Source organism: Drosophila serrata, unplaced genomic scaffold, assembly GCF_035046125.1.
Source record: "Drosophila serrata isolate PLE 108 unplaced genomic scaffold, ASM3504612v1 contig_240, whole genome shotgun sequence".
NCBI lineage: Eukaryota > Metazoa > Arthropoda > Insecta > Diptera > Drosophilidae > Drosophila > Drosophila serrata.
Genome location: NW_028257138.1, coordinates 4,745,242 through 4,770,532, shown reverse-complemented (window position 1 = coordinate 4,770,532; position 25,291 = coordinate 4,745,242). Strand labels below are relative to the sequence as shown.

Genomic DNA, 25,291 nt, shown 5'->3' with positions numbered 1-25,291 from the left:
CAAAATTGGGTTCAGCAGCCGGGTATCAAGTGGTCCCCCCTTGGAAAAATAGCGGGCATGTCGTGGACATGGTCCATTCCAGCTGGCCAGGCTTTAGGGTTAAGGTTGTTGCACGTACTTGAGTTCTCCAAATGTAGCTCCAACTTCAGCTGCAGCTCCAGCTGCTTCCGTCAACCATGGCCATGGCCGTTGCTGCAGCTGGGAAAGTGATAGTCACTGGTCAGTACTAACTAGTAACTTGCAACCTTAGGCAGTCAGGCAACTTTTAATCAAGCGGCCGAGATTGAACAGGAAGCCGAAAACTGGTCGGGCGTGTCTCTGCCTCGTTAGCTTGGGGTCACCTCTTGGATTGGCAATCTCACACAGAGCTTAAGGCTAAATGCATTGACTTTACAATGGTGATTTATTGATTTATTTCTTCTCTTTTTTACAAAATATGTCTTGTCGTGGTTATGCTTTATAAAAAAACTTTACATTCGGCGTGGACATAACTGAACTAGCTAACTAATCGCGGAGTACTAAAATCTAGAGCGTAGCTTAGGCCTCGCCCTCAGGCTCATCGCTCCAGTCCCAGTTGCTAAAGGAGTCCTATACGAAAAGATGAGAAAAAGTATCTTAGTATCTCAGAGTCGAGTATCTCAAGCTAGTGACTCACATAATCATCCAGATCGTACTTCTCCTCCGGCAGAGATTGCGGCGAACAGGCCATATAGGCCACACCCGTATTATGAGCGGAGCACTCGCAGGTTTGGCTCTGAATGGGATTGGCACTGGAGGCAATGCGTTTGGCAAAGATTGTGGCAAACCGCTTGATGGGATACTTGCGCTCCGGCTGCAGCTTCCGGGCACTGAACACAGAACCGTTCGTCTCCAAAGCCAAAGCCGTGCAGATACCCAGAGTACTCTTGGGTATAAAGGTGGAATTCCGGGTCTCCAGGTCGCCCTCGGGGAATCGTTTCGAGAAGATGAGCTTGCGGTCCAGGCCAAAGAAGTGGCGCAGCTTCTTGCTGCTCTCAAAGTCAAACTCCGTGTCTGCCAGAACATGCAGGGTGATGCCCTCCTCCAGCATGTATTGCTGAATGGAGGTGTAATCGAAGCGCATGTCCTTAGCCGCACACCTACTACAGGAGAGCAGGATAAAGGTCTTGGACACACCGGGACGGAAGTTGAGCTTCGCTGCCGTGGAAATGGCCATCAGGATGTCGTTGCTGGTGCCATTTCCGGTGTTGATGTGTCCAAAGTATTCCGCCAGCTGTTCCGGCTTGGAGGTGAACACATTGTGCTCGTATATAACGCTCCTAGCCTTGTCATAGGGAGCTACTCCGCCAAAGGCCATTACAGCATATCTAGGGGAAAGGGATTAAAAGTATTGTATTTGAAATCAGAAGAATTAAGAGTTGTAAAGAAAACCCTTACCGATTGTTGGTCAGCTTGGCGGCCTGCAGCTGCTCTTCAATGCTTGCCACCACGGTCATTATGCTCTTGGATGTCTTGAGATTGGCATTACAGTCCTTGGCCTCCACCAGGAAGACCACATCGCTGCTGTGTGGTATCTCTCCGCCGCTCAGTTCCATGAAAGTGCCCTCGGGAACATAAGAACCATTCGAGAGTTGGCAGCTAGGAATATTGATAAATGGATTATAGATTCTGCTGATATCTTAACAAGTCGAAAACTTACAACACACACTGCGATGGCACTCGCATAGGCACCTTTAGAACTGTACAGGCCTCGATATAGGCCAAGGCCGCTGAGCATGCTCCCTTGACTGCCGGATGTCCCTTGCGTATTGGTGGCGATTTCATTCCCAGATCCAGACACATCTCGTAGAAGGGTGTGGGATCCAGGACGGCGCTGCAACTGGCAAGCATTCCTGTCCGGAAGAAACTAGTGCATGTCTCGCTGACCTCCTTACTAATCTCCTGCGTCTTGGCCAACTCCGTCTGTCGGCAGTGCCTCAGGCTCCATGAGTCTGTAAACTCCTGAGTGTCGTTGGCAATCAAACTATTGGACATGGTGTACTCGTCGGAGGGTTCGTTGTTCAAGGTGCCCAGTAATCCCGCCGTCCTGGCAAAGTACCAGCCGCTGACCTCGAACCAGCAGAGATCGAACTGAACGTTGCAGTGCAGGCTGAATTCGGTATCCGAGATAATCGAGAGCACGTCCAGATCACGATGGATGCTCACAGCATCTAGCTTCAGGGGGAGAATGGGTTGCGGATCGCCATTGATGCTGATGTGCTGGTTATAAAATAGAGAATCAGGAGGTGAACATATATAGGATTAGTATTATTTAAAAGAACCTACATCTGTGCCCAGATCGATCTCAATCAGTTGATTATTGGCTATGAAGCTTAGCTTGCGGGTGAGTCCTTGACCAGTCAGGGATTTGGTCTGAAAAATATTGTATATCTTTAAGATACTAATTCTTCAAAATGAGTGTAAATACTCACAGCAGGTTCCAGCAGCAGGGTAAAGTTGCGCTTGAAGAAGTCATGGGCCAGAAGATATCTGCACTGGGCATTCGGTCTTCCATTGCCAAACTCCTCAAAGTTAAGGTTCAAACCCACATAGCGCTGGTCAAAGGTCATATAGTGCCGCGAGTCAATGAGCAAGGCTCGAGCTATTAAGTAAAAGAATTCAAATTAAAATAATTAAACTAATCCTAGACATAATAAAAACTCACAATAGTAGGGTGGGAGCCAAGTCTTGGGATCCAGATGGGCCCGCATATTGTACAACTTCATGACAATCGAGGAATTGGTTTCACTGAAGAAACTCTGCGCTTTGGCCAGCACCTGGTACTCGGGTATCTCCTCAAATTTCGGGGTCTCATTGAAGGCGTGCCATGACATTGGTAGCTTCTGTTCCAGATCGATGATGCCAACCTCAGGATCAAAGATGAACTTGGTTTTGGCCTCCCTGTACATGTCGGCCGTCTCCAGGGCATTCATGGCATAATTTCGGAACTTATTGCTCACCATTCCGTACACCTGATGCAGACGATACTCCAGTTGCAGTTCATCCGCCACCCACTCTACCTTGGCTACTATCTCGTTGTACTTTTGTACCATAATCTGTACCTGGTCGATCTTCTCGAGCTCTTTCAGTTCCTGCCAGATTTCGGTGAGCACCTCATTCAACTCGGCACCGAAAGGCACCAGCTTAAAGTACTTCTCCTTGACGAAATTCCATGCCAGCGTCGAGTACTTTTTGATGTTGGTGATGGCATCATTAGCCTTGACGTCCCTATAAAGACGCTCTGCATCCGCAGTGAAACTGGACACTGTATTAAAGTAGGGAGATTCGGCCAGCTCGTTGGTGCGTTTGTAGATAAAGTCGAACACCTCCTTGCTGAGATTCCATGCGGTCGTCTCAATAAAGCTGATCATCTTGAACAGATGCGGCTCGAACTTCTTTAAGACGCTCTTCCAGTGATTCTCCGCCAGTGTCCAGGTCTTGTGCCAGAGATTCTCAATGTACTTGATGAACTTGATGTGCAGCTCCTTGACAAAGCTGTCGTATTTTCCAATACCCTTCTCCAGCAAACCCGATATATACGACAGGCTTTCGCCGTGGAAGAATCGACTCACAGCATCCAACAGATTGTTATAAGTTGATTTGATGGTTTCTATTAGCCAGACGATGCTGTTGCGCAAAGCCTTGCCAGAATCACCCATCGCCTGCCACAGTTCCGAGAAGATCTTGGGCAGGGACTCGATATGATCCCTGATGGCCAGCTCGTCCAGGATGGTCAGCGTGAAGTTCACCACGTTCTTGATGTAGAAATCATTAGCCTCGTACGACTGATTCACGAACAGACGCAGGTCGTTCAGATCCTCCTCCAGAATGCTCAGTTGTCCAATGTCCTCGATGAAATCTTTGTTGTACTCTTTGGCATTGTTCCAGACGACGCCCATTGACTCGGTGGTTTCCGTGTATATGGACTTGATCCAGAAGTCTATGCCCTCGGAGAAGGAGCTGTAGACGGATTTGCCCACGGATTGAACCTTCTCGCGTAGATCCTGTCGAATGGCCGGGCGCCAATGGAAGCGTCCAGTGATCAGTCGCGAATGATTCATCTTTAGGTATGAGCTCACATCGATCACGCGGATCTCCTCGTAGTTACGCCAGATATCCAGGTAGGCACTGCGTGAGTCTGGAATGTAGCCCACCATCTGGAGATTCTGGGTGGCATCTTCGGACAAGTTAAAGTCCATGCGGGCATATCGCTCTGCCAAGTCCACATACACATAACCCGAGTGGTTCGTATCCGGTGTGTCCCACAGAGTGGCATTCAGCCCATAAATCGGATACTGAAGGGTTGGCAACAGATGCACACGCACCGTATGGAATGGGGACTGACGTTCGTACTCCAGTTCCCGCTTGGTCACATCCAGCAGGGCCAAGAACTTGCCGTATCTTGCCGGGAACATTTCCCGCTTGTAATGGGCCGTGGACTCTGTCTTGTAGTATGAGTTCCTGGCCGCCAATGTTCCATTCAGCTGAACATCCAGCTCGGAGGCCATGTGCTTGCCATACAGCTCGAAGGTGTAGTTTGTGTGGCCCAGTTCACTAAAGTGATCCGTCAGCTGGGCGCCCAGTTCGATGAGTTGTTCGGGACTGTCTGAATAATCGATGGTGAGGTGTGTCCTTAGAAGATCCTGCAATCCCCGGTAGTATGTTGCCTTGCAATTGATGTCCTTCTCCAGGAGAGGATGTGCCACTGTTAATTCAAATGTGCGATGCTCGCGATCTCCTCGACGCAGTGGCTCTGCCGTCCACTGCAGGTTGCTGTGAATCGTTTTGGGTTGACGATCGTAATCACCACCCGCCCAGTGGAAGGAGAGGTCCGAATTGAAGTGCTTGTCCGTCAAGGAGTACCGGCCCGAGGACGAGAGATTACGCTTGGGGTAGAAGATCTCCAGGGCAAAGCTCTGAGATTCGTTGCCAACCTTAACGAAAGATGTGTCTTAGCTTAGATTATGGGATTATAGTTTAGGTTAATATATATACCTTGCTAAAGTTGCCCAGTTCCAGGTTATAGCCTATCCATGCCGTCTCGGATAATTCCAGCTTGGTGTGCTGCCTCACCACCTCAGGGCTGACATCTTCGTACTTGGTGCTCAGCACCACAGCTCGGTTGGGATGAATGGCCACCACCTTAAAGTCCTGGGCCTGAAGCGTTGTCCGCGTATGCAATTCTCCAGTCAAATTAAAGTTTTGGGTATTTCGCAGTTCAAAGACCTCAAAGTGCTTGATATCCTGAGTGCCAGCCGGATCACTGGAGTCCCTCGTGTTGACATAGTGTATGCCCAGGGGCTTCATATCATTCTCCAGTGTAATGTCCGTGGTCTCCTTGTAAATGGGATGCTTCTGCTGCTCAAGACGCTTATACTTGCCATCTAGCGCCTGCTTATCGTTGTAGACGACCAGAATGTTGCCCAAGTCCTGGTTGCGTCTCTTCTGCAGGCCATACTTGATATCCGCCCGATGGCGAGTGGCCAGAGGAACTTCTACCTCCACGTTACCATTGAGATTGTGGTTGCCATTGGCATCGTCGCTGTCATAGGTGCTCTTCAGTTTAAAGTATGCCGAGTCCTGCGGCCAGGCGCAGCGGCAGTAGCGGTAGCTCTTTCCACTGCAAGAGAGATTAAGCATAAAATATTTAAAGATGTGATTTTTATCCAAAGCATAGACTCTTACCTCTTGGTAGTGAACTCAAAATCGGTCTTAAACCAGCTGACATTAAGGAATGATGGCATGGTGCTGTTGAAATTGCCATGCATGTTGCTCAGCGAGCTAAAGGACACGTCCAGGTCGGTGATGCGACGACTCTCAGGATAGTCCAAAGCGCAGACCACATTGTAGTAGTCCGCATCCTGCTTGTTGTAGTGTCCGGCCAGAGCAAAGGTGTGCTCGTCCTTGAACTTGGGTGTGATCATCTTGGCGGAAAACTCGCGACGGTCCCCCTCCTTCTGGAGGAACTCGAAATCTCCCTCCACGATGGATAGAGCTTGTAGCTGGCCCCACTCAAAGTGGGCCAATCCGTGCAGGTCGCTGGTCTTATTGCTGAAGGACACTCGGGACAGAATCCTTTTCTGTGCCTCCAGAGCTTCATAGCTGGCCTCAAGGAAGAACTTGGGCTCCACGAATTGCTTGCTAATCACATTGCCATCGTAGCGGGCACGTAGCTCGTGACGATCCCCAACTGGAAGAGGCAGTTCGGTGAGCACCTTAAATTCAAAGTCATCCACCGACTTGAAGTGCAAACTGCCGTTCACATCGAGGTTCCACTTGGAGTCGACACTCAGGCGGCCGCCAGTCTGCAGTTGCTGGAAGGTCTGATTCGGATTTAAGTACTTGGCACTGGCGTGGACGATTCTGGGTTGGGCACTGGGCCGCTCCAGGTAGCTCTCCAGGATCAGTTGCACGTTTTCGCCCAGGATCCAGGACCACAGACAACTGCCGCGTCCTATGAACTTGCCGATCTTGTATTCGCCAATTATGTTGCCACCAGTGCTGGTGACTCCCACATCCGAGTGGAGGTTCACCGAATCGATGCCCAGCTCCTTCCACGGCGTCTCCAAGTTAATGTCACCCATCAATGATCCCTTGGGGGTGGGCTTTAGGTTTCCGTTAAAATTGATGCGGGCTATCTCCGGCTCTGTACTCTCCACCAACACGGAGAAATCCATGGCTCCTTTGGGATCATTGATACTGTATCCGCCGGAAATTTGGCACATTTTGCCATCCTCGATGGCACTGAATGAGAAACGGATTTTTTTTGGTCCCGCCTCATGGATATTTAACTCAATTACTCCATCCCTTCCTCCGGCCTTGGGCTGCACTCTCAGAGTGGCATCGATGGGTAGGGTGTCAGACATTCGAATTGCTCCTGTGATGCCATAAGTGGCCATATTCCTGTAAAGATATCCTGAGACATCATATCGTTCAGCATCGCGAGGATTCTTAGCGATAGTGCCATGCATGGAGATGTTCCGGAAGTTCTTTAGTGGCGTCCACACCTCAATATTGAAGACATCTTGCTTCTTGTTGGCCCTTGTGCCATAGGCAATGCTCTTGCCATCCTGGCTAAGGAAGTTCAGATCAAAGCTAAGCTGTGGGCTCTGACCGCGAATGGCCACAACAGAAGTGGATGCCACTTGCAGGGGCAACATGGTGGTACTTATTCTGCCATTGGCATTAACGATATACGCGGGATCCGTGTGCCAATCCGTTGCTATGTGAAGCTGATAGGGGGAAAGGATTGAGTATGCTTTGGCTTAGCTTTTATTACTTGAAAAACTCACCTGATTAACAGTGCCATTATCAGTGACCTCGAAGCGAATATCGATGGCATTGTCCACGGCTGAGAAGTCCTTCTTGAAGTAGACCTGGCAGGCATAGTGCGGAATGACATCCGTTTCCAAAAGAATACCCACTGAGGTCTCCAGGAAGTTGTCTTCGTTCTAAAATATTAAAAATTAAGCAACGTTTTAAAGAGCTTATAGTTTCTTTGCTTTTAATACTAACCTCCACAGAGGCGGCCAGTGAAAGATGTGTATGCGCCGTGGTGGAGGTGATGTTGCCCTTATAGGCATTATCATCCAGTTCCAGTCGTCCATGTATATCAATCTCCTGGAGCAACTCGTAGGGTGTGATGAGCTTGAGCTGGACATCATGCGCCTTGGGCTTTACATTGTCCTGCAGTTTGGTGTAGTTCAGCTCGAAGCCCAGTTCTCGGGGCAGGTCCTTGTCATCGTTCAGCGTAAACTTAACCCGCTCATAGAAGGAATTGAAATGCAAATCGATGTGATATTCCACAATTGACTTGACCTCCTGGGCCACAGCAAACGGAGTAGATACGGTCAACAGATTGTGTACATTAAGGTAGTCAGGATAATGGAGACGATCCTTGAACTCCAGCTTTCCCTGCGGTAGCTGAACATGACCCACAACCAGGTAGAAATCAATGATCTCCTGAATGTCCACCGTGCCCACGATGGTGGGCCAAACTAGAGTGTCCAGTTGGAAGTCAGTGAAGTATGAGAAGTACTCCTCATCCGGATCCGGCTTGTAGTCCATCTCGGCGTTCAGGGGCTTAAAGTCCGCATCGTAGAGCATCTCCAACTCTATCTTACTGTTGCCCAGTTGGTTAATTAACTCCGACTTGGGTTTCCCATTGATCTTCACGCCGAGCTTGTAGTTCGAGAACTTGCCATGCAGCTTGAATACAAACTCATCCCGTTTCAGGAGTTGGGCAACAAAGCCATTCTTCTCGAAGCCAGCCAATGGAGTGAATACCATGTAGGAGTACTCAAAGTCCGTGAGATTCTGCATGTGCCACACACCCGTGAATCCCAGAGTGGCATTGTTCCACAATCCACGCATATCCGCCCGTTCAGGATTGAACTGGGCAAAGATGGCCGCCTGCTGGAAGCTCTCGATGGGCGTGGCCAGACTCAGTTTGACATCAAAGTTCAGGAGATTCTTGATGTCTGCCAGGGCCTCCACTCCCAATGCAGCAGTAGGAGCTCTCACCTCCGCCACGGCGTGACGCTTCTTCTCGTTCAGACCAAAGCGACCGTTGATGGTGGGGAATTTCTCCAGAGGGGTGGTAATATTTATGGTCAGCATGTTGTCTGTAAATTTCTTGACGTAACCATCCATGGTTAGGGTAAACTCCCGGACATCAAAGTTGAGAGAAGCAGCTCCACTTACGGCTCTCTGGTCGCTCAGCGAAAATTGTGCCACCAGGCCACCCTTCTCATAGCCCTTGAACGGACTGACCAGATGCACCAAGCCGGAGACGTTGTGGTAGTGCTGATTCCGATTGATTTCCCAACTTGAATCCATGCCGTATGTATTAAAGGTATCGTTGCCACTGTAGCCCAGGTACAGCTCCGTGTCCACCTTCTTGGCATCCTGCCAGTGCACAACCTTCACATTGATCGTGGGTATGTCCTTGATGGTGCTATTGATGCCGAATCGCACATCGAAGCTCACCAACTGATTGTTGATGTCGTAGTCGCTCTTGTAGCCCACCTGCAGCTTCTGGTCATCCGCCCAGAAGAGAGTGGAATTGACAAGGATCAAGTTGTCCATGTTGTAAACGCCAGCCTCAAGGCTGTTAGTGCGCCAGCCCTCAAAGGGTGTCCTTAGCTCGGCGCGCACCCAATTGTGGAGCGTTTGATCAGGCAGAATGCCAGCATCATACTCAAATTCAATCACCTCAGTGATGCTCCAGGAGGCATGAGCCTTGCCAAAGTACTTGGGTCCTCCGGTGAAAGCATTGAAGCCAAAGTTAATGGTGCGTTCCGGGTAAGTGACCATCACGTTGGCATCGTAGTGTTTGGTTCCTGGATTATTGTACTCTGCCAGCAGACCCAATCTTTGACTGGGATCCCGGTTGGCGTCCCACTTCAGCTCGAGGGAGAGCTCCTTGCGCTTCTCCACATTCAGGAGGCCGACCTTGATGTGAACATCACGTATTCTGTGGATTTTTAAGAAGGATTAAGTCTTATGATCCCGTTTTAAAATATGATCTGGACTTACTTGTCTATGTGCAGTTCCAGATTGAGGAGCTTGAGCTGCTCGGACAGTAGCTTGGCATTGATCCAGTAGTCGCGTTCCTTGATCTTCAGTCGCACTTCCGCATTGGAGTTGCGATTGTGTGCATTGGCGGTGTGGTGTATTGTTAAACCATAGGGATCCTTGCCATACTTGGCCTGTAGATCGTAAAAGATCAGTAGCTGGTTGCGACGATAAACGATATTCAAGGAGGTGAGCTCAAACGAAGGACTCTCCACAATCATCTTGAGGTGATGCAGAGCCTGAACGCGAGAACTGCGATCCTTGTAGTTGGCTTTAATGGCAATCGAATGCCCAGTGAACCAAGAGCCATTAATGAAGATCTGAATAGATTATGAGTCAGTAAATAACTTTCTTATTTTAAATAATAAGTGGACACTCACAATGTAATCCTTGGTGGCTTTCTCGTTCACTTTCAACCGGGCTGTGCACGAATTAAACTCCGGCACTGTTACATTCATGTAGGCATCAATGGCAAAGAGGTTTCTGCGTGGCAGATGCACCGAAAAGAGGCCCGTGACCTCCTTCTCCGGAGCATACTTTAGACCCACTATCACATTATGCTCGGTTCCGTTCTTGATGCGCTCCTCATGCCTTAAAAAATATGAGTTAAGGATTTATTTTTACAGACAAAAAATGTCTAAACTCACTTGACCATGATGCGGTAGTCGATCTTAGACCTGGGCAGCTTCAGTTCTAGACTCGCCCTGGTGCGTGAACCCTCCCAGATGGAGTCCTCCGAGTGGGAGCGGGCAAAAATCAAACGCAACAGGCTCGTGAAATTGGGATCCACGTAGTCGGGAGGAGCATTGTTATAAGTGATCACTCCCTCTGTGTGTCCCTGCAGACTCAGCCAGGTGGCCTCCGAGGCAAAGTTAAGCTTGGGATAGGCCGTCGTCTGGAGCTTCATGTTGCCACGGTACTCCGTCTTGGCCTTGTCTCCACTGTCCACCAGCTTGCCGGCAAAGTTAATTTCCTCAATTTTGTTGGCTTGGAACTGTAAGGAAAATAAATTAGAATAGGAAAGAAAAATAATTTCGGGATTCCAAAGTATTTATACCCTTGCAGTTCGCAATTATATTATAGGATTGAATAGGAAATCGATCACTAAAATGAATTAAATATTCTCATTTTCCGATTTAATATGACAAATTTTTTCGGAAATTAAAAGTTTAAAAATCTCATATCTAAGCCAAAAAAACATTAATTTCAATTCGGAAAGTTGTCCTATGTTAGTTTTTACAAGGATAATAAATCTGCATACTGCAGTTTAAGATCTAAAAAAATTAAAATTTGTCCTTAAATTTTTGACAATTTAAACCCTTATAAAATGTTCAAAATTTTGAAAAAATTAAAAATTGTCCGGACATAGCTAGATCGATTCAGTTGTTGATGCTGATCAAGAATATATATGATTTATTGGGTCGGAAATGACTAATTCAGCAATTATAACCAAAAAAACCTAAAATATGTCCCTTATAGAAAGTACCAACCAATATTTTCATATGTTAATTTTTTGTAAAAAATCACAGTTTTTGAAATATCATAACTAAGCTAAAAATTCACTCATTTCATTTCGGATTTCATTTTTGTGCTAGTTTTTAAAATGCTAACAAATCTGCATACTAAGTTTTAACATTAAAAAAATTAAATTTTTTAGTCAAACTTTGACCCTTTTAACACCTTAAAAATTTTTCAAAACTTTGAAAAAAATAAATTTGTGCCGGACATAGCTAGATCGATTCAGCTGTTAATGCTGATTAAGAATATATATGATTTATAGGGTGGGAAATGACTCCTTCACTACGTTTTAAGCTTCTGACTAAAATAAGTATACCCTGTAATTTAAGGAAGCTCATGAATATTACTCACCCTATACTTAATGGTCATGTTGGTTGAGGTCGTCACTTCGCTCTGGACAATGTTGCCCTTGATGACAGCCTGCAGCTTCTTGGTTTCGAAGGACAAATCCACGTCGTGCTGCTTGATGCCATTCTTCTCGTTGACCTTGACAGTGCCGGCCAGTCCGGTGATGTTCACCCCATTGATGGCCAGCAGCATGCGAGGATTGTATATCCAGGCAGTGAAATCCTGCGTTCTTCGCAGCTCCATGCCCAAATCCAGTGATCGATTGCCATTCGTATCCAGGTAGACATCCAGTCGCCGGAAATCGGGATTGCCATCATAGCTGCATCCGGCAGAAACACGATTCGGGCCCCTCACAAAGGCCACGGAGGCGTTGAAGGCCTCTGGCACCTTGGTCACATTGGCGACCAGGACGCGCGGCACCTTGGAACCCGGTGTGGTGAACACCAACGAAAAGTTATTGTCCAGATCCTGCTGATCCCATTTGTACTCGAACTTGTACTTCTTGGCACTTAGATCCGACTTCTTGAGGATCAGGCTAAAGTTGAGGGGACCGGCAAGCAGGAGGCTGGGATAAATCTCCGTGGCATTGCTCAGATCCGGGACGCTGTAGTGGGAGCACATCTGCAGGCCAATGGCCTGATCCAGCACGGGCCACGTGCAAGTGGAGTTGGCACTGCGATTGACAATGCCCGCCTGGGGCACCTCCTCTTCCCGCTTGTGCACCAGCAGCTCGGATCGCACACTGAAGATTTCATTCTGATCCTGGGGCAGATTGAAGGAGAAGGAGACCAGGTTGCGACCACGCACCTTCAGGTTGGCCTCCACCTCCGAGTTGGAGTACAGGTTGCTCTTCACCTTGATGCCCGACTGCTCCCAGAACATGTCCGTTTGCATGGTGGTGATTACGTCTACGGAAACGGAGGGCTTGAACTGACCTTGGACATTAAAGTGCCAATCAGTGGGTGGATCCATCTCCTCCAAGTTGCCGCTGATGCGCAAATCCACCGACGAAGCTCCGAATGCATGAATGGCCAGCGGAAGACCCACGGCCAGGGGAACTGTGTAGGAAGCATCCAAAAAGACCCGCGACTTTGTGTAGCTAAACTCCTTGCCGGAGAGCACTTTCTGGGCCTGCTGGAAGGGATTGAACTGGGCGGCCAGAGCCATCACTTCCACCATGTTCTCCACATTATAGTACTGCAGATCGTTGCCAAAGATCCGGAGACCGAACTGCGCCCGCGGATTCTTGTAGTCATACTTCAGCTTATAACCAAGACTATCCACACTGCGATCGATTTCCTGCTTCCGTGCCGAGCCGGCATCCCGCTTGTGCCGCCTGGATCCACTCAGGGACTCCTCGTAGTCATAATCCTCATCCTCATCGGTATCATCTGCACCACCCGCAGGCTGTGTTGCTTTCCTCTTCAACCGAAGGTTGTCCAGACCCAAGAGATTCTCGATGGTGTCATCCTCCTCGGCACTTTCATTACCCAGCCAGCGGTTCAGGAACGATAGCTTCTTGCGCAGCAGTTCGCCACTCAGAGGACCCTTTGGACCAAAGGCCGCGGCCGCCATTTCCTCCAATCCCTCGGCACGGGCCGTAAACTCGAAGAAGTTCACCGACTGTCCAAAGAGATCGGCGGTAAAGTTGAGACTTGCGATCCGCGGCAGATAGGAGTCCGTGCCAAAGATGACATTCGCATCCGTGGTGGTGCCAAAGTTGTATTCGTCGAAGAACAAACTGTGCTCGTAGTTTCTCGAGAACTTGCGGATGTCCAACTTGAAGCGATCCGAGAGTTCGTCATTGAGAAGCAGGCCCTGGGCCTCGATCCGAACCGGTGAGTTCGACTTGGCCAGATTGGTGAGGTGTGACCACACGAAGGAGCCCACCTGGTTGATCTGCTCGTGTTCCAGCACCGCCTTGATGGCACCCACGGAAATGTAATCGGGACACCGCATGGCCTGCAGGTAGCTGTAGATGCGCAGCTCCGAGTTTAAAGTATAGTTCGCATAGCTGTCTAGGAAGAAGGTGCGATGCCGGAGGCAGTCCACCCGTCGGAAGGCAAGAATGGCCTGCAAACGGAGATCCACTGAGGCCTCTGCATCCCGGATTATCCACTGCAATTGCTCGGCAAAGGCCGAGGAGATTACACCCACATTGCCCAAACCCTTGAGCAGGACAACCATTCGCTCACGGTTACGGCGATCGCCCTTGAACAGATTGTAAAGGCTGAGGAACTCGGTCTCCAGCAAGTTTATGACCTGCTGGACACGCATGTTCTCCTCACAGTTCTCGTGGTGCTTACAGAAGCTGTGGACCACAGCGGTGGCTCCGAGGGTATATTCCGGATCCAATTTGTTCTTGGCGTATTCGAGGATTGTGTAGAAGGTCTCCAGGGTCTGTTCGTCCGGGCGTGTGATGAAAGAGAGCGAGGTCATCCAGCTGTGGGCCTTCTCCTTGGGTAGCTTCCCACTAATGATCTGATCCCGCATTACCTGGTACGAGGCAGTGCTGCCAATGTAGGGCAGGGATTCCAGGACATGGTTTCTAAGGGAATTTAGAATAAATAGTGAAACAGCAAAGGATTTGTGAGATTTTATCACTCACTTTCCCTGATCACAGGTACTGGCCGATCGCTGGAGCAGCACGGATAGGGTTTTGTAGTCCAGGCTTTTGGAAGTCTGCAGGAAGCTAGTGAAGACATCGATAAACTCGCGCTGGATGTTGGGAAATCCGACGGCACACATCTGCACCAACAGCTCCCGGGCAGCCTTGATCTCATCATGAGTGGGCTTCACCGCGGGAGTGTGATCAAAGATCAAGGTGGCCCGACGCTCCACCAGCTCGGGATCTGTCAAGGATTAGTTATCGGATTAATTTGGTTTTATGTTTGCTATGAGTTTACTTACTCTGTTCCAGGAACTCGCTAACACTGTAGGGATCCTCGCCCTTTAGGATGAGGTGACTGCGACTGGTGGTCAAGGCGCCAGAGCTGGCATTGGAGAAGGGCACCAGCAGGTGGGTCTCCTCACAGCTAATATCGCGATAGACGTTGTTGTCAATGGTTAACTGGAAGGTGTATTTAATTATTATTTGTTATGTATTATCCTTAAAATAATACCCACATTGCAATAACTCTCAGACTTGAGAATGGGCCAGATGGTCTTGTCATCGCGGAAGGTATACGGCGTTGTCTGTAACACCGAGTGCGTGGCATAGCGCTGTCGGCAGGATGCAATGTCCTTCGTCTTCCTAATCTTAACATACACACTGTCCGTGTCCTCTAGGAAGTACTGCACATCACACTGGCCAGAAACATCCGTCTCTGTGGTGTTTGAGTCCACGTCGAAACGCATCATGGTGTTCTGGAAGGCCGACAGAATGCCCTTCTTGATGTTAAGCACCCAGGGTGTCTCCTGTTCTTGCGGACACACTTCACTGATTAGACCATCGTGATAGGAGAACCGCAGCAGGTTCTTGCCGAGGTCCTGCTGCAGGCTAATGCTCTTGGGGTGCAGGTCCTTGAAGCTCTCATTCTCAGCCTCTTCGCTGCCAGCGTTATCGTAGTAATCGTACACATCCCTCGGCTCCTCGGTGACGGCGTCACTTTCGTTTCCAGACAAAACGGCATCGTCCATTGTGTCATAGAGCTTGGCATCGGTGATCCGCAAGTAACCCTCGCAGGGTTTCGGGAAGAATATCTCCAGACTGGCCTTTAGCAAGAGATCTGAACTATTGTCACCTGAACCGGCGAACTCGGTTCGCACGGCCACCGTGTAATCGTATTTGTACTGGAATTCGCCATAACTGAACTTGGCATTCTCGATTTGGCACTGTGGGCGTCCGCAAATGCGCGGATCCTTAAGGGGATCTAGAAATGAGGATTAGTATAGCTTTTTAAAAGGATACTTGAATCTGTAACCTACTCTCTCTCGCTGCCTGGGATATGTGTGCCACGAGCAGGAGCAGCCAAAGGGCTGTCAGTGGCTTCAGAGTGCCCATCCTGGGCTCCTTCATCTGAGGGGGAGACGATCAACGTTTCTTCAGCCGGAATAGGGAACAGGATTACATGTGTGTGAGTGTGGGGGGGTGAAACCTGGAAGGAAGAGCACACCGTACAGCAAGGCGAAGAGATAATCCAGTTCAACAACGACTTCATTATGGAACATCACTTACAGCCGGCTGCCCCTGGGATGGCATTCCGGCCTTTAATTAAATACATTTCGCAATTGATTGGACAAAGCGAGCGGGTAACCGAGTTAACTTAAGAACGCTCTCGGATTTGACAGGCTGACACCAGCAGAAACTCCCGGGAAAGCGGATGGCAAAGGGAGCCGTAATATTTGCAAAATGATTTCTCGCTCAAGTGCGTTTTCTGGCCAAGAACAACGCTATTGGGATTTCCTTTGAAGCCACCACAGTACAGAGTCATCCGTCCATTATTATAACACATATATCCCCACCCATCTCATCCCCCATCCCTGGCATCGGCGAAACCGAATGCAAAGCCAAAGCAAATCAATTGAATTTCCACTTGATTCCACATAAAACACACAAAACCGAGACCCAAGGAGGAGTCTCAGTCTCTCTCCCGGTCCGCCGTCATTAATTCCAGCAATAAAGTGAAGGCGGATGGTGTGGGTGCAGCTCCCATTGATGCCAACTGTTGTTTGCATTTGCATTTGATTTTAGAGCACACACACTCCACACTCCACACAAAAAAATGAACACAAAAACCAAGCAAAAAACAAGTATAAACTCTTTTTGTTTTGCTTCTTGCACTTTGCTGTATTGAACTTTGAAACTGCATATAAATCCTGCAACCAGAGTTGGCAGAGAAAAACTTGGGGTTTTCTTAAGAATTGTTGTGTTTCAGGTTTTCTTTTTTTTTACTTTTGATTATACTATGTGGGGGAAATCCTTGAATGTCTAGAGATTGTTTTTACATTTATTTGTGAGTTATGTGTTGTATCTTTTATATCTCGGATACTTTTAGGCAGTATTTGTAATACTTTTTAAATTCTTAAGAAGATCCTTAAGCTCATATATCTCATATATCTTTGCCATTGAATTTTTCTTTTAAAAAGATCAGCTTTAACCAGAATACCCCAAATCCCCAAAACTATAATCTCTGCAGTGCATCCTGTTCCAGTTGCTGTACCAGCTTCTGCCCCATCTACTGTCCCAACTCCTGTCCCAACTCCTGCTCCTGCTCCTGCTCCTGCTCCTGCTCCTGTTTCTCTTTCTGTTCCTGTTCCTGTTCCTGTGGTCTGATTGCGGTTGGGGGTGCTTGCTGACAATGATTGCTGCAAGAAACAGTGAGAGCACTTAACACTTTTTTGCACTTCGACTCCTGCTCCAACTTATGCTCCTCTCCTGCTCCTGCTCCTGCTCCCGCTCCCGGATTTGGCTAGCAATGGCGTTGTACATCAATTCGTTCCATCGAGGACTTCCCCCTGCTTCCCCCTCTCGATCTGCTGTCGGAATCCTTGTGTGCGGCTGTCACAGATTGAATTGCGTTTGCTGGTGGCTCCTGGCTCTTGGCTCCTGGCTCCCGGCTTCTCGGGTAAATAATGATTGCAAATCACGCTGCTGACGCCAATCGGGCCAAATTGCAGTTTCCTATATGTTTTATCGGAGCTTTTAGTTCTCTCTCTTTCGTTTTTTTAAGTTTTTATTACTTTTCAACTGTCAGCGTTTCATTTGGTAAAAAAGATGAGCAGATTTCTCCTGCTGATGTGGATTTCGTTGCAATTAATGGAGTTCAGATAGTAAATGGAGAAGAAATTATATTGTTAGAGTCTGGGGTTTTAATATGTAATATTTTGAAATTTAAGGGGTTTCCTTTTCCATATATATTTGAAATATTAGTTCCTGCTGTTAGGGCAAAATTGGTTTTGGCATCAATGCAGCTTATCAATTTTCAGTTTTCCACGCTCGGTGCATTGCGATTAGCGCCCCTCGGAATAAAAGGAACCAGGAACAATGCCAACTTGTATGCGGCTCACACTAAGCTGGGAGCTGCTGCTCCTGCCCATCCCTGCCACTCCACAAATATTATCTCCTTGTCAGCGGCGACCCCAAGACCCTCAATCTCTGTCCCATGCCCTTTAGGTCAGCTTGCTGCTTCACGGATGCACAGAAAAAAAAACAAAGTGATTTTAAGGAGCAATAACAAATTCTAAGATATATATTAATTACTAAAATTAAAGAATTTTTGATCAAAGATTACAATAATCTTTGTATTTTTATTGAAACAGCATCATAATTAAAATTTTAAGGCTTTTTTATATGAGTAATATATTAAACCTTTTAATAATACATTCAACAGACTTTGCTAGTTCTTCCTTCTGATATGGGGATTATTCTTATCTGATTGTCCTTAAAAACAAATTAAATAATATTTTTATTCGTGTTTTTTCACCGATTTCCCTTCACCACTTTTCCCCTTCTTTTCCAAAGAGCAGACAAAGCTGATAAACGATAAGCGGCTTAACTTCCGCGAGTGCTTGAAAAGGCCACCGAGGACGTGGGTTTGGATTCCGAATAGGAATAGTAATATCGGGTATGCAGAAATATATATATAATTTGGCTGTGATTTGCTGGAATAATAATAATGGAAATGGGATTTGTGCGGAACGCTCTTTGACGATTTTTGCTGCACTTTCGGGCTAAGCCTGTGAGCGGTGCTATCCATATCCAGTTAGACCCCGAGACCCCGTGACCCTCAGACCCCAAGAATCAAATGCCGAAAAAAAAAACCGGCAGCATAACAGCCCAGAGTGCACATAAATTCGAGTTTCCCCCTCATTTTCCCCCCCTTAACTTGCACTCCCCGAGCAAACAAAACTTACGATTACTTGGCCAAAGCCGAAGGAACTCAGGAGCCATTTGTTTTCATATTTCCCCCTCACGAACTCAAAGTCTCACAGCCTCGCACCTCACACAAGCACACATAGTATCCCTGGGCACCTCTCATAGAACATTTCCCAGGCAAACATTTTGGTAAAAATGCAATTTTCAAGTGAAGGTGAAGTTGCAGTTGAACAGAGAAAAGAGCAGGGAGCAGGGCGCAGGGGTAACTTTAGCAGATTGTTAGCGAGTGTAAGAACATCTGAAAAGTCGATTTCTGGAGAGCAAAGTGATGTGAATGCTCTTTGGTTAGCAAACAGGGACTTAAAATATATTTTAAAATGTTAACAAGCGAGTGGAAATGATTTTCTGATAGGGAAATTTTAACTAGAATTAAGGAAAATTATTTTATACAAATTAAGGTTTTGAAATTTGTGCTCAGCAATGTATTTGAAATAAGAAAGAAGCCATAAAGTATTGAACATTAAACAAGAACATTGTTTTCTTTTTCGAGGCATCACTGTCTCAAAAAGTATCCGAAAAGTACAAAAATAAAACATTTCAGAAATTTCTTTTACAATTTATCAGGAAATTTAATAAACTTCTCATAAATAACTTCCCAATATTGAATGGCATAAATCAAGTAACTTTATTGTAAATACTTTTTCTGTATTTCATGAAGTACTTACTATTTATTTTGTAAGTTAAAGGTAATATAGAATATATACGATCCCCTGGAATATGAATAAACGAATGGTTCATTGATTTGGCATATGATACTCAGAGTAACCTCTGACCCCTTGCCTTTGCTCTAAACCCGCTGTCTGTCCCTGGTTCAACGGAAGGGAATAAAAAGCAAAGAAATTTGCACTAACATAAATTCCGAAGTAAATGCAATTACGTTTGTTGCAACAACTTTCCGGAGGAGGGCAGGAAAATGGAGCACCTTCCTGGATGGAGAAGCGAAGGGAACAAGGGCCAGGACATACACGCACTGCCATCCATATGTTCCGCATGAATTGCCAGGCGGAAATTCTCATCCTCATCGTCGTCGTCGCTGCTGGCATGCAAATCTAATAACAAAGTACGGAGCCAAAGAAAGTTGCGCATGCAGCGAAGGAAACATCAACTTTGAGGAGTTCCTCACTAAATTGGGGCCAGCTCTGAAAAAAAATAAATCCAAAAGGAAGGCGCAGCTCTCCTCCATTACAAACTCTTATATTCGCATGCGTTTATTCGAGAATTTCAAGTGCGTAGCGCATGCAACAGCAGCTCCGGAAGCAGCAGCAGCAGCAGCAACAAAAGGAACCGGAAACGATGACAACGGAAGAGCGCAGTCATTGCATAAAGGCAGAACAGTTTGTTCCCGCCGAAAAAAAAAACGCACAGGGTTGGGGTTGGGGGATCAAAGGGCAATAAGCCCCTCTGACTTCTATTAGTTTTTCAACAGGCATATTTATACCCGTTGAATTCGGTATAAGAAATTTATTGTATTCCCTGGAATGCTCGTTGCAGGTAAAACCCTTGTAAAAGCTGGACAAAACATTGAATTCTCTGGAGTTTATATCAGAGGGGAAGAGTGGAGAGGGGTTTTCAGCTTGTATATCTGGTATTTAATTAAACTAGAGAGGCTAGGAAAAGAGGTTCTATTAATTAAAAGAGAGATTAATTAACCTTTTTTTGCAAATTGTAGGAATTCAGAGACAACTGTAGGATATTTCATTAGAATCCTTAAATATTCCTTTATAAATACCGGGTATCTAATAGTCATAACCCCCAACTATCTCCTCGCTTCTTGTTATTTTTTATTTTCGGCACCTGGCTCCCGTTTGGAGCGCCATCAAGCTTGGCTCTACGTCGTAGGCTCCTTGTTATTGTTGGTGGCCATGTGAATCCATTTTGTTTTTTCCGGCTGCTCCCCAGTTACGCCGACTGAACTGGCCCTAATGGCCTCCAAATGGGCGCCATGTTTGTCCATTGCTCCGCTCGTCGTCGTCGTTGCTCCTCCACTTTTCGACGTGCATGCAATATGCAATGCATTTTTTCATGTTCGATAAAGACAGTGGGGGCCCACAGGATGTGAGGGGTAAAAGGTGCGAAAAGGAGTGAAAAGGAGCAAAGGGAAATCGGGTGGAAATTGTTCGTGTGCTGCCTGAGAAATTGGAAAATTGAAAATTATGTGTATCATTTGAAAAATGGCTAATAAACGAGATTAAAATTGCCAGAGGCGTGATTTCCACCTGCAAACTGTGAGTACCAGCAAAGGCAGGTGGGTAAAAAAAGAAGTGAAGAGGCGAGGGAGAGGAGAGGGAAACAAAACGATTTTTACTGTGTGTTTCTGCCAATTTTTTTACGTTACAAAATGATTTACTAGGAAAAGGTGAGGTGAACAAAGGAACAACTAAAGCTCTCTGGTAAATTTCTTTCACTTTAAAAGACCTGACAATTCATTATTCCTTATTCAATTCTATTAAATTTCCTTTATTTAAAATATGTTTAAATTACAAAAATACTTCTGTTAAAAAAAAGCTAGGGAAACGTCTAGGAAAACTCATATTCCAAACTGATTTTATATGCATACCCTTGAAGGCTATTGTAAGTTATTTCAGAAGCTTAAAACGTAGTGAAGAAATCATTTCCAACCCTATAAATCATATATATTATTGATCAGCATTGAATGCCGAATCAATCTAGCTATGTCTGGCCAGAATTTTTTTTTTTCAAAAATTTGAAAAGATTATAAGGGGTTACATCGTTCAAATTGTCAAAATTTTACAAAAAAAAAAAATTGAATTTTTAAAATTTTTAAACTTAGTACGCAGCTTTGTTGGCTTTTAAAAAACTAGCACAGAATTGAAATCAGAAATAAAATAAGTGAATTTTTGGCTAAGTTATGGTATTTTTAAAACTGATTTTTCACAAAAAATTATCGTATAAAAATATTGATTTATAGTTCCTTTAAAGGAAATATTTTAGGTGTTTATTATTTATATTTAGTGAACGAGTCATTTACGACCCTATAAATCATATATATTATTGATCAGCATTAAAAGCTGAATCGATCTTGCCATGTCCGGACAATTTTTAATTTCTTCAAATTGACAAATTGACAATTGTTCAAGTGACAAAAAAAAATTGAATTTTTTAAGATCTTAAACTGGGTATGCAGATTTATTAAATTAAATTGAAATTGATGGATTTTTGGTTAAGTTATGACTTTTTTAAACTTTGATTTTCCGAAAAATTGTAATATAAAAATATCGTTTGATATCGATTCAAGGAATGCGATTATTTTTAGCTTAGGTATGATTGATTTCCGTTTGAAACCTTTAATTCAGTTGCAGGGTTTTGTAAACTGCAGCTTTCCGAAGTAAGTGAATTTTCTTGTTTAAAATTGTTTTTTTTTTTTAAGAACCTGCCCGAAGTATTTTTAAACAAAATCTAAAATAAAGTATAATAAGACCTCAGTGTTTTTGGTTCTTCACCTCACCTAATTTCCCTTTACCATTCCCTAGCAATTTTTATCCATTTACTGCCTGGAAAACTGGTTAAATCAATACGCATACGCACCGTGGTACGGCGGCTGCTGGTGTTAAAGCTCGAGTCTCGCTTGCTCGCTCACTTTCAGTTGGCAAACATTTGCATAATTTGGCAATGCTCACTTAGATTTTGATGCCAGTTGCGACGGTAAAGAGAAGAAAGAACTATTATGCAAATTTGGTTTAAACGTTGAACAAAAAAAAAAATATTCCCCTGCCATTTTGGGTGACTTGCAGTCAAGTGCAGGCATTCCTCATACCCCGATTCCCCACGGCTGGAAGGTGTTGCCGAGCAGTTGGCTGTAAATAGTGCTCGTGCTTCATCCTGGCGAGCAGCCACCTCCTCGCCGCCAGTTTGTCTGCCTGTTGGTTTAATGTGGCTTAAATCGTTGCCATTTCTCCACTCACTTCCTGCCTCATTTTTATCCTGCCTTGGCTCCTGCTCCTATGGCTCCTGCTCCTGTGTGGCTCTTGCTGTTGTGGCTGCTGTCGTTAGGCTACTTAGTTCCCAGTCGCAGTCGTCGTTGCCTCACTTTTGGTTCGTTTAATTTTTATGGCTTTGTAATTAAAAAAAATATGACCATAGTTCCCCCCGAGAGCCATCTGCCTAAGCTTCCTTTTAAGGGTTTCCCTCCTTAGAGGGGGACTCTAATTGAAAGCGGAATGCACGTGTTGCTCCCAAGCATTTTCGTGGTGTCTAGTCATAAGCGCAGATGGGGTTTATGTTGGGTCATAATGAAGCCTTAAATAAGTATTTGCAACCATATACATATATATATACGCAGCTAGTTTTCCTCTCTGGGGTCTCTCCCTCAAAGTGGTTTATTTCCCTTGCTTTCGGCACAGATTTTTCTCCCTAATCCCGTTGGCTTATCATGTCTGGAGCCCAAGACATAAGACATATGCAAGAGTTCACCTTTGGGGCAGATTGATGTCAACTGTTCTGTTCTGGGGGGGCGACATTTTTGGACTGACTCGGGGCTAAGTGGTGGCCAAAGAACAACAAGTGGACAGATCGCTTGAGGAAATTAAAGAAAAGCCGCTCCTCCCGTGGACAGTGTGGGTTTGTCTCCGTTAATGCACTTCCCAAGCAGCTGCATGACAGGCACACTGACAATGGGAGCAGTGTGTCACAGGAGGAGCCCTAATCCTTTCACCTGCATTGTGCGTGAATCTGTCACCTGCGAATGCCTTGAGTGGATGTGTGTGTGTGTGTGTGTGTGAGTGTGTGTGGATTTCAACAGGAAAACAGCAAGCATACGCCATGTGGCGTGGAAAACAATAAATGCGCCAAGGGCTTTGGAGTTCTCAACAGAGAAAGCGGATACCTTTTGAGTTCCCCTTTCTGCACTTGACGGAGACTTAAATAAATGCGAATTCTCAATGGTTGAGCTAAGGTTTGAGGACATTATACATTTAATAAGCTTGGGTTCATAGAAATACAAGTATTTTATGAGAAATTCTAGCTTCTCTTGATTTTTCTCTATTGATATTTCAGATCTTAAATTAATTATCTACAAAAGGAAACAAAACTACAAATTACGCACACAATTTTTTCAAGCTTTTGATATCTAAACTGTTCATTTGTAGAATATTATTACAATCAACTATGACTTAAATTTCAGAAAACAAAACTATTGGTAAAAACGTGTATTTAAGAAAAACAGCATTAAAAGCTAATCTCATATATTTCACTTAGCTGCGGAAGCGGATCCACATTGAGGAATATTGTTGTCTGTTTCCATTCTGGAATCTGTTATCAATTATTAATTATCAGCTTTAAACACTTGCACGTTTCATATGGCTTTGTTGATCTATTTTTCGCAGAATATTTTCTTATTTTTTTTTTCATACCATTATCTCTAAGCAAAGTTGCTTTGCCATAAATGAGTTAATGTAACTTCATACACTATCCCAATGTTTTTTTTATACAATAATTAATCATTTGCATATTATTTAAACCACACAAAAACACACGTCATTAAAATCAGAAATAATTTGTTTTTTTAGATCATCTAATCAGTTTCAAATTGGCACGTTTTCTTTGAATAATTTTGTTGTTTTGTCAGCATTATTTTAACATTTTTTTAAAGAGCATTTCACAACCCCGATTAAGGAAGATTCGAGAGATTCTTCTCGGCTCTCTCTCCCGTAGCTTATCACTTCACACACTTTATTTATAAAGCCCGGGACATCGGTTGAATGGCTACGACTATTGAACTCTTGACCCGATCTTATCGGCGTTCCAGACTGATTCCCAATTCAAATCCACTTATATTTAACACGTAGGCGAACGAACGATTTCAACGGCTTTGAATCCGACATGTGGCTCTCGGTTTGAGGTTAATTTCGGAAACTTTTTACATCAATTAGTTGGTTTGCAGCGTAATTAGCACTCTTTCCGGTTTCACAAAAAGCCGGCGGCCATTAATGAGTGGCAGGCTCACTTCCGGAACGTTAGGCACCCATAACACACACACAAACACGGATTAACCATGGAATTAAATGCGACGGCGCAACGTCGGAACAGCGGCGGCCAAAGTGGCGACCATGTCAGAAAAACAGTGAATTTATCCTTACTTCCGGTTCGAACGCGCCGCCAAAAAACCTCAACAGGCTTGAACTTTCTCTCTCTCTCCCTCGCTTTCGTTTCCGCTTCCGTTCTGCCGTGCTCTTTACTCGGTTTGAGCTCTGAGGATGCGTCCGTTGCCCACGAAACGGCAAACACGAATGTGCCGTTGGATTCTGGCGCTGCTTCTGCTGCTGCTTCTGTTCTTGATGCCTGATGCTGCCATTCCGCCGCTCGTTTTCCGCTCGGTCGTTCGCAGGCTCTCGTGCTGCCCCGACTATCGACAGAGCACACACACAGAGATACGTACGTAGTCTGTGAATGCACTAAGAAAAAAAGGGTAGTTTAATCTATTAGAAAATGATTCAATAGAGTAGAGTAGAGGATGCCAGAAATATGTCAAATAATAGATTAATCTTAAAGCATATTTTGAAAGTTAATGTAAAGAGTTCCTTAAAATGATGCTTCAAAGATGTTAAAGATATTAATTTAAAAAAAATTAAACTAAATAACAGAAATATTCCATAATTTCATAGTGTATCAAAAGTTGAGGCTTATAGTTAATATGTCAAAGAAAAGATTAATCTTCAAGCATTTCTTGAAAGAGGTCCTTAAAATGATGCTTCAAAGATGTTAAAAATATTAATAAAAAAAATTAAACTAAATAACATTTTCCAATAATACCAACATATAAATATACAGAAGATAATTTTCCAATATTCCAATTTTCAATAAAAATAAAATATAAAGGGGTCCTAAACATAATGTTTTAAAGATTTTGAAGATATTAAAAAAAAAAAAAATTAAACTAAATTAAATGTTCCAATAATTTCGATATACAGACGATATTTTTCAATATTTTCAAATAAA

General features: G+C 45.1%; 2 protein-coding genes across 3 annotated transcripts in view; one reads left to right on the top strand and one right to left on the bottom strand.

Annotated features, from left to right (window-relative positions):
* Pka-C1 (Protein kinase, cAMP-dependent, catalytic subunit 1) overlaps positions 1-25,291 on the top strand; it is a 134,180-nt gene that overhangs the window by 53,486 nt on the left and 55,403 nt on the right. The window lies entirely within an intron of this gene.
* Apoltp (Apolipoprotein lipid transfer particle) lies at positions 385-24,650 on the bottom strand. Its single transcript, XM_020944848.2, has 20 exons — positions 24,433-24,650; positions 15,388-15,557; positions 14,587-15,332; positions 14,371-14,530; positions 14,069-14,312; positions 11,464-14,008; positions 10,242-10,588; positions 9,975-10,185; positions 9,556-9,914; positions 7,534-9,493; positions 7,311-7,469; positions 5,704-7,250; positions 5,014-5,638; positions 2,684-4,952; positions 2,451-2,620; positions 2,305-2,391; positions 1,679-2,238; positions 1,417-1,617; positions 656-1,346; positions 385-588 (listed from the first exon to the last, which is right to left on the bottom strand). Exons 2-20 carry the CDS (start codon positions 15,476-15,478, stop codon positions 538-540), a joined length of 13,023 nt encoding a protein of 4,340 aa, XP_020800507.2. The 5' UTR covers positions 15,479-15,557; positions 24,433-24,650; the 3' UTR covers positions 385-537.